Genomic DNA, 12,429 nt, shown 5'->3' with positions numbered 1-12,429 from the left:
AAAGAGCAGCAGATTCTTCTCATCAGGAAATCTGGGCTGGATTCTCCACTCCTCCACAGGCAGGCAGCTGGGTGACCTTGAGCTAGTCACAGTCCTGTTAGAAGTCATTCTCTGAGAGCTCTCTCAGCCCCACCTCCCTCACAGGATGTCTGGTGTGGGGAGAGGAAGCTGCTTTGGGACTCTTTCGGGGAGAGAAAAGCAGGGTATAAACAGCCAGTTCTTCTTCTTGCTGGCAAATGTTTCCATCTGCAGGGAATGGCCGGCCACGGAGATGAGCACCCCAGAGGGATCAGTCGCTCCATACTTCAGCGTAAGAGTTTGGGCAAGAGACCAGGGGACTCACCCCCCCACACACACACACTCACACACACACCATACTTTGTGCCATCTAAAGATGCTTGGACCAGCTCAAGCCGAGGAGGAGGCTGGCACTGGGGGGGGGGGCTGCCATCCTAAGCAGCTGTGGCTGTGGAGGGGACTGGGGTGGGCACTATGACCCAGTGCGGCCCCCTTGCGCACCCCCCCACCCTTTGTGCTGTGTGCCTTGTCACTGTCACCGGTCACAAATGAAGCGGTAAAGGAACAGATCAGCTGTCCCCCCCAGGGAGGCCGCAGGCAGCCGTCAGAGTGGGGAGAGGGGAGGGGAGGGGAGGAGGGCTTCATTAGTTGTGGATGGAGTCTGTTTCATTGTTCACTCTATAAAAGCAATTAAAAGGGGATGCCTCTCGCAGCCGTGGGGCGGGCGGGCGGGCGGGTGGAGGGGGGGCATCATAGGCCCTGCGTGCTCTGGCATGGCTGCGGGTGGCAGAGGCGGAGGTGCTGAGCAGGGGCGGCAAACCAGAAAGGGATCTTCCGTGAAGACAGACTCAGGCGGGCCGGGGCCAAGGAGCAGGGAAGCCACTGAGTCCAGCAGCACCTCGAGGACCCCTGGGCTAAGCTTTCTCCTGATACATCACAACAAGACTTCCTGGGGGGGGGGGGGTTTGTTGCCGGGAAGGGCCAGCTAGAGGCCAGAGGCAGAAGTAAGGGCAGAGTGATACACCGAGCTAAGACCGGGTTCAAGCAGTGGGCAAGACCTGTGAATGGCAGCAGATTGGTTGACAGGTAATAAAAGAGTTGGTTTCCAGTCCCTGGGTGATCTTGGCCTGGCTTTGGATGGGGCTCAGGGGGGGGGGGTGAATAGTTCTGGCCTCCTCTGCAGGAGGGGCCCCATTGACCCAGGGTTCCCTTCAGCCTGCAAAGTGGGGCCCAGCCCAGCTGGAAAACCAGAATGAAGGAGAAAGAGCATGGCGGGGCGGGGCGAGGTGGGGCTCTCCTGGGGCTGGATTTGAGAACACTGAAGGTGCTGCTTCCCCCAGCAAAGACCGGAGCACTAAGATAAGCGGAGGACAAGTAGAAGGAAGACCAGAGGTCAAATGGAAGGCAGCCGGAACAGAGGACAGCCTGACAGGAGATGGATGGATTCTCTACCCAAAGGAGTCTCCATGCAGCTTCCCATTGCCTTCCCTTCCTCTCCCCACAACAGGCACCCTGTGGGGTGGGTGGCGCTGAGAGAGCTCTGACGGAACTGTGACTGGCCCAGGGTCACTCAGAAGGCTGCCTGTGGAGGGGGGGGTATCAAATCCTGCTTGCCAGATTAGAGGCCGCCGCTCTTAACCCCACACCAAGCAAGTCCAGGGTGGCTGTGCAGAGGCGGGCCGTGGTAACCCTCCTCTGTCCCTCTCTTGCCGGAGACCCCCCCCCCCGAGAGGTTGCCCTGAGCGGTCTGTGACTTGATGGGATGTTCCACTGAGCCCAGGCTGGGCAGGACTGGTGAGAGGTTCCAACTCCCTCTGCCAGCTCAACCCCAGGAAAGGGACTGACTGCTATTTGCAGGTTTTTGGAAGGGCTTGAATCCAGTCTCAGCTCTCCTTATCGCTCTCCTTATTACCCAGTTTCTCCCGCAGCTTGGCTCTCCCTGGGCCTCCCTGGCAACTGAGCTCCCCCCCCCCACCTTCCCAGGGAGGAGGAGAAGAGCAAACCGCATGGCTGGGTTTTGTATTCTTGCAATCTTGAATCTAAGTTTTTAGAATTATGTTTAAATGTAATTGAAAGTTTCATATCTAAATTTTATAATACACCAAACAGTAGGTTTTTCTTCTTGTCACCTGCCCTGAGCCTTGGTGGAAGGGAGGGGGGCCTCAAAAGGGATCATGAATAAATTCCAATAAATACCGAGAATTAAACTTTGTGGGTCTTAAAAGTACCACCAGACTCAAACGAAAGCTGAAACCTACAATTAAACTTCAAGATGTTTTTACCTAGACTCCGCCTAGGTGAACTGCACTAGAGTACCATAGGGCAGGTGTGGCCAAACTGCGGCTCTCCAGATGTCCATGGACTACAATCCCCATGAGCAGCCAGCCAGCTGACCTTGGGCCAGTCCCAGTTCTCTCAGGGCTCGCTCAGCCTCCCTCCCAGGGTGGCCCTTGTGGGGAGAGGAAGGGAAGGTGCTTGTAGTCGAGACTCTTTTGGGGCCAGCCCCCACCTTTTCTGCCTTAGGGAGCCAGCCTGGTGCCGTGGTCGAGAGTGGCCCGTGCTTTGCCCTTCTGCCTTCCCGGTCCTTGGGCTTCTCCGGGCGGGGAGGCTGGCGTTGCCTCCCCCCCCCCCACCAGGACAGGAGAGGAGCCCCGGAGCCCGGCCGAGCCAGCCGCCGTCGAGGGCCTGGTGCCCCGTGTCCGCGCCCAGGAGCTGCAGGGCAGGACCCCCCTTTTTCCTCCCTCCCCCCCCCCGGCGGGGGCCTGGGAAGGGCAGGGGCCGCGCCCAAGGAGACCCCCGGCGGGTCCGCGCAGCCGGGCAGTCCCTGCAAAGGGCCGCAGCGCCACCTAGTGGGCCCGTCTGGCCGGACCGTGGCAGGGGACTTCTCTCGCCCGGCCCTCGGGGGTCAGAGCCGTCGGCCCCAACCTGCTGCTCACGGTGGCCGCCCTTCCCGCCCAGGGCTGGAGCTTTCTCTGGCTGCCCCTCATCAGAGCCCGCCTGGGGCCGGGCCGGGCCAGCGAGGGGGCAGGCGCTGTGGCCAGCAGGAGAGGTGAAGGGCAGCCAAGACAGCAGACCACCACTCGCCATAAGAAGAAGAAGTTTCTGCTTCGGAGTCCACACTCCTCAAGTGCCCCTGTGCCTTTGGAGGATGCCATGGACCTGGCCTGGTCCCACAAGCTCCACACCAAAGGGGGAAGGTCCTGGGTTCAGTCCTCAAGGGGTGCCCAACTAGAAGAATCAAGCGGTCGGGTCATGTCAGAGATTTCCGCCTGAGACCCTCCAGACCCTCCGCCTGAGCAGGCAATACTGATGGGCCAATGATCTGATTCAGAATAAGGCACCTTCCTACATAGAATCCTAGAATGATAGAGTTGGAAGGGACCTCCTGGGTCATCTAGTCCAACCTCCTGCACCATGCAGGACACTCACTGCAGCTCACATGCAGGCTTAGTTCACAGCAACATGGGGACAGGATCCCTAGAAGTATCACCCTACATTAAAAAAGATATATTTGGGGGGAGGGCCCATGGCTCACTGGGAGAGCCTCTGCTGGACATGCAGAAGGTCACAGGTTCAATCCCCCCCCTCCCCAGCAGCAACAGCATCTCCAGGATCTGGCAGGAGGGGAGGCAAAAGACAACCATTCTCCCCGAGGGCAGCTGGCCCCACCCAACACACTTTTAATAGGCAGCCTCCCCACCCTTATCATCCCAACCTCCCCCCCCCTCACACAATCTGGTCCTCCACTAAGTCCTCGTCCTCTTCCTCCTTGGGCTCGGGGGGCCGGTGCCGGATGACGTGGCGCATGGAGATATCCTCATAGTCAAAGTAGTTGAGGTTGAGATTGCGGGCCACACGGCGACCCAGGATATCTATTTGCTGCGGGGGGGGGGGGGGACAGGAGGCGAAGAGAGAATGAAGAAGAGACAATGAATTCATGCTCTCCAGAACATCCTCTGGTCATCAAAGCTGCGCTCAAGTCTTGCGAACGGAGGGCCCTAGTGGCTCCCGCTGCCCTTGGAGCGCCTGTCCGGTGGGTGCCCCCGCCCCTCGGGGGCACACCCACTTTGGGGTCACCTGGGAACCACTGAGAGTGCACCAGGCCTCCCCCAGGTCCTCCTTCCACGGCCAAAGAGTCTCTTGTGAGTGGGCTAAAGGCCCCCTCCTCTTCTGCCAGGATAACGTTTGAGTCCAGGGGCACCTTTCAGACAACCCAGTTTGAGGCCATGCCTTGTAGGCCTTGGGGTTCACAGGCGTGCGTGCCCCCCAAAGCTCACGCCTTGACTAAAACCTGGCCTGAAAGATCCCTTGCTCTGCTGCTTCAGACCAACACGCCCCCCCCCACCCGCATCTCAAAAAAGCTTTGGGCTCAAACACAGTTTTGCACTTCAGGCGCCCCCCCCCCCGCCCCCATGTGTCCCATGTTCACTCCCAGTTTGCTCACAGGGCTAGCCCATCCACCGATACATACAGAGGTCTCTCATTAATTGTTTAGATTTACTTTTGGAAATTATTTAACTGCCTGCCTTCCTCCTGGGCACGCGAACACCCAAGAAATCAGGCATTTCTGTGGAACGAGAGACACCAAACCCTCCCGAGCCCCCTTCATGGCCACCCATGGAACGCAGCTGCACCCAGCACCCAAAGGAGCAGGGAGGGATCCTCTCTAATCAGCTGGTGAAGCCGCCTTCTGGGGAAGGCCGCGCTTGCATCGCACTGGCAATGCTGGCGAAGGCCCAGAGCCACCGGCCCTGGCTGAGCCCAAAGGAAACCTCCTGCTCACCTCAAACTTGCTCGAGAGATTGGCCAAGGTGAGCACCTCCAGACGGTACCCGTTGATAATGAGGCTGTAGAAGAGCTTCCCGTAGGCTGGGAGGAGGAGGAGGAGGGGAGAGAGAGGGCAGATGTCACGCTCCAGGCACGGCTCTGGATTCAACGGGCCTGGAAGCCTTTCTTTCGGCCACTCTGTGGGGGATGGGCTCATGGACAAGGGTCCCGCCCCACCGGGAAGCTCACCACGGCAGATTGCGGCAGAAGCGGGAAAGCGTGCCAAGAACCCGGAGATAAAAATAGCTCCAAGAGCGGGTTCGGATTCTGGACTGAGTGTTGCAGCTGGGATGTGGGGCGAGGATCGGATGTGGGTTCAGATGAGACTAGAATCAGGTCCCCGCTCTACCAAGCGCTATCTTAATCATATTCTTATTTCCTTTTTAGTTCACAAGCAGCCTCAGGCAGACTCCCTGGAGAGGCAGCATCACATTTTTTGGAATAAATGCCATGGAAGCTGGCTGGGAGACCCTCCTGGCCCAGCCTACCTCACAGGGCTGTTGTTGGGAGAATGTAAGGGGGGAGAACAAGGTTCCAAGCTGCCTGGGACCCCTAATGCAGAGAGAAAGGAGCCAGCGGGGTGCAGAGGGTCAGACCCTGACCTGCCAGGCCCAACCTCAGCTCCTCCTCCTGGGCACAGAAGCCGGCGGGGTGACCTGGGGCCACTTAGCATGTCCTCCCTCGCAGGGCTGCTGTGAGGATAAATGGGGGGAGAGGAGAACTTGGGAAGCTGCTTTGGGTCCCCACTCGGGGTGGGTGGAGGAGGGTGGGAGATGGATTGGATGGATTGATCAGCTGAGGCTTCATGGATACCTCGAGTGGGGTGCGAGTGATAAACATCCCGTCTCTTTGTTTTTAAGGTGTCTTTGGTGTGTTGGGAGGTGAGGCCACAGGGACCCAGTTTGGGTCAGAACCATGGCTTGAAGGGAGAAGAGGTTTCAATCAGTCCAATCAGGGACCTTTAAGACCAACAAAGATTTATCCCGGGCGTGAGCTTGCGTGTGCATGCTCGCTTCCTCAGACTAAATGGAGCAGGGATCATAAGAGTACAGCTATAAGGAGCAAGTCAGTTAGTAGCAGATTAGTGAACAGCCTCATGAGTCCAAATATGGAGCATGATCATTCTTCCTTGGCTGCCCAGGAGGGCTATCTAGTAGGTACCTCTGGCATAAACGTTCTTTTAGTGATGGGCAGCTCTACCAGGGAGCTCATCCACCAGAGGCCTTCCGGAGTCCAAGGTCCCCCTCCGGGAGAGCTGATCTCTGTTGTCCAAAGATCAGGGGTAATTCCAGGAGAACTCCACCCACCTGGAAGCCGGAAACCCTACACCAGCTGGGTGTCCTGGTTAAGAGCAGCGGCTTCTAATCTAGCGAGCCAGGTTTGATTCCCCAATCCCCCTCCACATGCAGCCAGCTGGGTGACCTGGGGCCAATCACAGCCCTGATAGTGCTGCTCTCACAGAGCAATCCTGCCAGAGCTCTCTCAGCCCCACCTACCTCGCAGGGTGCCTGTTGTGGGAAGAGGAAAGGGAAGGCGATTGTGGGCCGCTTTGAGACTCCTTCGGGTAGAGAAAGCGGAGTAGGAGAACCAGCTCCTCTTCTACACGGACCCAGGGGCTTGGTTGGACCGGCTGTGTAGTGGCCTGGCTACAGGAATGGGTGCTGGTCATCTTCTGTTGCCCATGAGGGGTGGGAAGGGGGAGTTGTGGGGGGAGTTGTGCCCCCCCCAAAGGAGCCCCTGATAAAGGGGCCGGGGACAACACTGGCTGGGCGGGGCCGGGACTCCACCTCGGCACAACTCAGGACCCAGCCTGACAGCCCTCGGAGCCCCCCCTCCCCCCGTCTGCCCCTCCCGGCAGTCACCGTCCCGCTGGGCCACAAGGCGCACGTAGATCTGGTACAGGGGCCCCTCCTGCCAGAGGCAGCCCTTGATGTAGAACTGGTAGAGCCCCTTGTTGTGGTTGATGATCAGGCGCCGCTTGTTCATGTTGCTGGCGATGAGCCACAGCCCAATCGTCATGCCGTAGATGAAGAAGCCGGAGAAGTTCTGAGAGCCCTGCAGGGGGAGCGCGAGGGAGGCCCCGTCAGGGCACCCCAGGGCCATGCTGAGCCCACCTCCCCAAAGCCTTTCAAAGCTTCGGCCTCGGACGTGCAGGGGCCGAGAGACCTCCTGGGGCTGCAACTGGCGGGTGTCGGGTGCCAACTCTGGTCTGGAGAATCCCTGGAGATCTGGGGGGTGGGGCCTGGGTGGGGCCGAGTTTGTAGGGGGCACAGCAGCTATTTTTCTCCAGGGGGGGAGCAAACAAATATTTCCTCTGCGACCTTGAAATCAGTTGTGATTCCAGGAGAACTGCACACACACACACACACACACACACACCCTGAGGCTGGCCACCCTGAATCTGCTGTGGGGGCAGAACCAGAGACTCCAGCAGCCCTATGGAGCGAAAGAGCCCTCGAAACCCAGCCAGGCCCGGAAGTCAAAAGCCACTCCTACAGCCAGTAGGGGACATTTTACCCTGCGGGCTGTGTGGGGGGGGCCACGAGAGACCAGCCACGCTATGGCCATCAGCAGAGACTTGGGATCTGAGCACTACCCAAGAAGGTGGACCAAACGTGGGCCCTGAAGCCCAAGGGGGGGGGGTCAGCCAGCCGCAGCCCCAGCCCTGAGACCTCCAGGCCTAGCTCAGCTCTTCACAGAGGGCGTCACGGACTGGGTGCCAATGGAGACGTTCTGCCCATGCCCACGGGGTTGGTGAACATCAGCACAACACGAGGCTCCCTTTGCCTGGATCTGACCCCGGCTCCCTCAGCACTCTCTGGGCCCCCAGCAGAGAAAGGTCTTCCCCATCTCTCTGCTGCCAGGATTGAGCCCGGGGCCTCCTAGCATGCCAGTGACTCTGCCTCTGAGCCACAGCCCCCTCCCCCCAAGCACCCTGCAGCCCCACTCCTCTCCCCACAAGCATTCAGGACCTACAGACAAACTGCCTTCCCTGTTGCCAGTGGTAACATGGACACCCCAGTGACCTACCTCACAGGGGAGGCCAACAAAAAGGCTCCCTCCAGGGAGGGAGAATGAAGAGTGGCAAGGCTGCCTGGGAGGCAAGGCTGGGCCCCCAACCCCCCCCCCCCCCCGCCAGCATTTGTGTTGGGTCCAGGTGGATGTTGTGGGAGGGGTTGGCAGGAGAGCAGGGGGAGGGACCACCCACAGGGGCGGGGGGGGGGGCTGGCCTGGAGAGCAGCAGCAGTTTCTGCCTACCATTTCTGACCGGAAGTAGAAGACGCTGGCCACCAGGGAGGAGACAAAGAGCAAGGACCCCTTCCACAGCATGTCCTTGTAGTACTCCATCACAAACACTGCAGCAGAGGAGCAGGGGGGGGGCAGTGGTCAGGACCCCGCAGAGCTCAGCCAGGGGCCAGGGGCTGCAGGAGCCCTTCCCTCCTTCAGGCCATCGGACTGAGCATCTCCAAGGTTGGGGCAGCAGGAAGAGGTCACAATTTAGCAACTGCAAATGCAGATTAAGTGTAGAGAGCCAGCTAGGTGCAGTCTCTAAGCTGCAGAGTCAGTTCGATTCCCCACTCCTCCTCCTCCCCCCCATGCAGCCAGCTGACCCCCAGAGACACAACGGATTGGGGGCTTTGAATCTGTCCCCAGACAGACCAGGTCCCCCCTTTTTCTCCCCTTGCCATTCCTGTGCCCAAGAGTAACCAGGCTGGAGCCAAAAGCCCCCAGCTGGGACCGTGCAGGACTATTCAAATCCCAGGACAGCTACCCCCCTGCACCAAGCAGGTAGGGACAGCCCCCCCCCCTGTATTTATGCTCCACTCCAGAAGATTCCTCACCTCTGGGCTGCTGCACCTGGAAGGGGAAGAACTTGTTCCCTTGGAGCTTCTGGGAGAGATTTTTCACTGGGTTGGAGAAGCTGAAATCCCAAAGGACCAAAGGCCCCCGGAAGAGGGATAGATTCTGCCCCATGAGGCCAGAGATGGGGAGTGGCTGTTCTGCTATCCAGGGAAGACCTGCTGGAGGGATGGAGAAGAGGGGGAGGGGGAGGACATGTGGAGAATGAGGGCTCCTAGCAAGGACCCCACCCCCAGAAGACATCATGCAGGGAAAGACCCCCAGAGCCACCCAAGGGCCCTCCTGTCACTAGCCCCCACCCACCTGTGCAGATTTCCTGGGGAGACCCATCTCTCCTCCAGCAGTGTGGGAAAGGGAACCCTGAGCCTCAGCACTTGGGGGCAGCCTTGCAGCCCCCACAGTGCATCCCCCCCCCCCGCGAGTGCTAAGCTCATGCTCCCCCCCCCCCGCCAAAGAGCCAGCTGTGCTCAAAACACCCAGGCCCCAGAGAGCCAGTGCGGTGCGGTGGTTAAGAATGCCTGGTCTTGGAGACCAGGTTCAAATCTTCACGTGTGCCCTGGAAGCTCACTGGGAGACCTTGGACCATTCACACCCCCTCCAACTGACCTACTTCACAGGGTTGTTATGTTGATAAAATGGAGGGGAGGAGAACGACACGGAATCAAGACAAGGAATAAAGACATTAATGCTCCTTCATTCTCCTGAGTCAGCCAGGCGGAAATGGGCTGAGGGGTCCCTGCAAACCGAGGCCGCCTCTCCCCCACCCTGCTGCTTCAGACACACGAAGGGGAGGGGGTGTGGGGGGGCCTCCACCAAAGAGGGGGGGGGATTTCCCAGGGAAATGCCAGTTGCCACTTTGGGATTGAGAAGCAAATGTCCTCCAGGCCAGGATTCTGGCTTTTTTGGGGGTGGGGTGGGGAGTATCATCTGGGCATGGAGTTGGGGTCACTGTGGGTGGGAAGGGAGTTGTGCATTTCCTGCATTCTGCAGGGGGTTGGACTAGATGACACTGGAGGTCCCTTCCCACTCTAAGATTCTAAACTGTGAAATGACAGATTGTACTAGAGATTCTAGAGATTTGTGCTCTTTAGCCCTTATTTTCTCAGCCACCTAAACTGTTATATTAAAACAGCAGTTAACCTGGTTGCCCCCTTTCCTTGCAGGAGATGAGGGAGGGGCTAATCAAGACGGCCAGTTGGAGCAGGAGGCTTTGGGCCTCAGCCACAGGCCAGGCAGAGCAGCCCTGCTTCACAAGCCCCGGGGGACTGAGCCGAGTTGGCCGAGCTTCCCACCAGGGAAAGGCCCTGGCTCTGCTTGAGGCCACGCTGATCTCTTTGGGACTGGAGATCCTGCGCGTGTTCTGCTGGCTAGATCTTCGTACTCTCTGGGGCAGGGCTAGTCAACCGGCGGTCCTCCAGATGGTCGTGGACTACAATTCCCATGAGTCCCTGCCAGAAAACGCTGGCAGGGGCTCATGGGAATTGTAGTCCGTGGACATCTGGAGGACCACAGGTTGACTACCCCTGCTCTGGGGGACCTAGCAGGGGAGATGCTCCCCTAAGTACGAGAGTGCATAGTGCAAGGAGCGCGTGGCTCTTGGGGAGCAGGTTCACTCCCTTGAGGCTGGAGCTGCCGACCTGGAGAAGCTGCGGCAGAGAGGGAAGAGCCCCCTGGAGACCTCCAGAGCAGCCCCCCTCCTCTGGGGGCTGGGGGGAGAGGGAGTCTCAAGGCCAAGGGGCGCCAGTCTGAAGAGCAGGGCTCCACGGGCCCTTCTCAGAAGTGCTGGGGGTCCCAGGCAGGGGACCAGCTGGACGGGCACGGATCGGGGGTCTTAATACATGGGTGAGAAAGTGAGGCTGGGAGGAGGGGTTTAGATTTGTTAGGCGCTGGGGGTCTTTCTGGGCCAAGCTGGACCTGCCCGAAAGAGACAGGCTTCACTTGACCCCAAAGGGACTCATACCCCAAAGGTGCCTGGGCAGCTTTCAAACTAACCCTGGGGGAGAGGGGAAGAGAGGTGATAGGGGCTGGGGGGCCTCCGGTTTGGGGCTAGGCAGTCCCCTTTCCCAAGGAAGGGCTGGATGTCCAGGAGCCTCCTCGTCCTTGGCCACCAGACTGTCTCCTGCCAAGCCTAGAGCCCCGAAGTCTCCCTCCTGGGGCTTCCTACTAAGCCCCCCCAAACCCCACTCTGAGCTCCCCCCCCCCAGAGGCTGCCCTCCAACGGCTACCGTGGGGTGCCAGGCGAATGAAGGAGGCCTCTGAGGACGGGCATCCGCAGTAGCCCCCTGCAGCCTGGTCTGGGCACCACCATGGCAACGGCTGGCAACGGAACCCCCTCCCCGGAGAGAGAACCCCCCTCAGGGCTGCGCCATCCATGCTGGCCACAGAAGCAACAGGAGGGGGGCTCCACAGGGGGCAGCTTCAACCCCCCCACCTCCCTTCAGAGCCGGTTTGCCCATTTCAGAGCAGAAATGCCCTCTGGGAGTGAGGGAGGACACAAGGCGTTGGGAGCTGGCATGGGGACCTCAGGAGCTTCTGGGGAAGAGCTTTGGGGGAGGACCTCATCTGGGGACAAGGCCAGAGTCCCCCCTCCAAAGCAGCCCTTTTCCCCACGGGAACTGGTCTCCATCCTCTGTAGATGCCCAATAAGGCCCCTGAGACGCACGTGGGCCCCAACTGGTGCCGCAGCAGCGCCCAAGGCTTCCCTGCTCTGGGCAACCCCCCCCTCCAGCCAGAGCCTTCCCGCCAGCAGGGAGCCCCCGGAGTCCAGCCAGAGTGCAGGAGGGCCTTAAAGATGACCAAGGTCTGTGCCAGGGGAGGCGCCTTCATGAACCACAGCTCTCTTCTTCAGAGCCAACTAGCGAGAGTCCCTCGGACCTGGATTTGGGAGACTGCCGCTGCCACCCCCAGGCCATCTGCATAGGATGCACCTCTGCTGCCGGAGAGGGGCTACACACAACTGAAGGTACCCGAAGAAGCGCACAGTGGGCCTTTCCGGCGCTCCTGCATTCTGGCTCTTCTCTGGCCACACACAACTAACAGGGCTGCCCATCTGCCCTAGCTGAAGGGTGAGCAGGAACTGCCAGCGCATTCTCCCCCTGCCCCAAATTCCGGCTCTTTTCTGCTGCTCCAGACTGGCTCATGCGGCCACCCATCTCGACTGGCAGCCATGTGGGCATTTCACAAAGAATGGGCATTCTAGCGAGGCAGCCCTAGTGGGGGCATCCACACACTGGCCCAGCCCCCCAGGAACTCGGCAAGCGGCACCTACAAGCCACAGACCCTCCAAGGGGCACAGAGACTGAACCGGTTGCCCCAAGCCCCAGCTGTGGGTGGACAGGTGCCCCCAGCAATCCCATGGGATGGCATGGCTCAGGAGCTCCATCAAAAGCAAGGCTTGAAGGGAGGGGTCACCGGCCCTTCTAAGCCCGAAGGCACATTCGGAAGTCTGACACGGAGGGAGGGAGGGGGAGCCACAAAAGAGCGGCTGCGAGATCCTTGTGCTGCAGTGGCAGAGACTGCCACAAAAGCAACATTTTTGGTGGGCCAAACTTTTACAGATGTAACCCCTGCCAACTTGTTCAGGGGCACTCTGTTCCTCTCCTTCCCCAGACCCACTGATGGGATCCCTCCTCCCATCCCAAGTGCCCCCCCCCCCGTTTCCCTCCTGCCCCCCTTCTGGATTCCTCCTCTGGCTCCTCCTGACTTGGTTCCGTGGGGCAGCCA

General features: G+C 59.6%; 1 protein-coding gene across 3 annotated transcripts; it reads right to left on the bottom strand.

Annotated features, from left to right (window-relative positions):
* Positions 1-3,714: 3,714 nt before the first annotated feature.
* CATSPERQ (catsper channel auxiliary subunit theta) lies at positions 3,715-11,094 on the bottom strand. 3 transcript variants are annotated; one of them, XM_077353561.1, is made up of 6 exons: positions 10,932-11,094; positions 8,688-8,867; positions 8,104-8,201; positions 6,708-6,900; positions 4,802-4,887; positions 3,715-3,897 (listed from the first exon to the last, which is right to left on the bottom strand). In XM_077353561.1, the coding sequence occupies exons 1-6, from the start codon at positions 11,077-11,079 to the stop codon at positions 3,745-3,747; spliced, it is 858 nt and encodes a 285-aa protein (XP_077209676.1). In that variant the 5' UTR covers positions 11,080-11,094; the 3' UTR covers positions 3,715-3,744. The 3 variants fall into 3 exon arrangements, with proteins under 3 accessions (XP_077209676.1, XP_077209677.1, XP_077209678.1); XM_077353562.1 differs by having other exon boundaries at positions 8,688-8,864; XM_077353563.1 differs by lacking the exon at positions 10,932-11,094 and adding an exon at positions 10,699-10,821.
* Between the last annotated feature and the right edge of the window lie 1,335 nt (positions 11,095-12,429).

The sequence above is a fragment of the Paroedura picta genome, chromosome 9 (genome assembly GCF_049243985.1).
Source record: "Paroedura picta isolate Pp20150507F chromosome 9, Ppicta_v3.0, whole genome shotgun sequence".
NCBI classification, from domain to species: Eukaryota; Metazoa; Chordata; class Lepidosauria; order Squamata; family Gekkonidae; genus Paroedura; species Paroedura picta.
The sequence above is the reverse complement of the archived record's forward strand: the minus strand, read 5'-3'. Positions and strand labels throughout refer to the sequence as shown.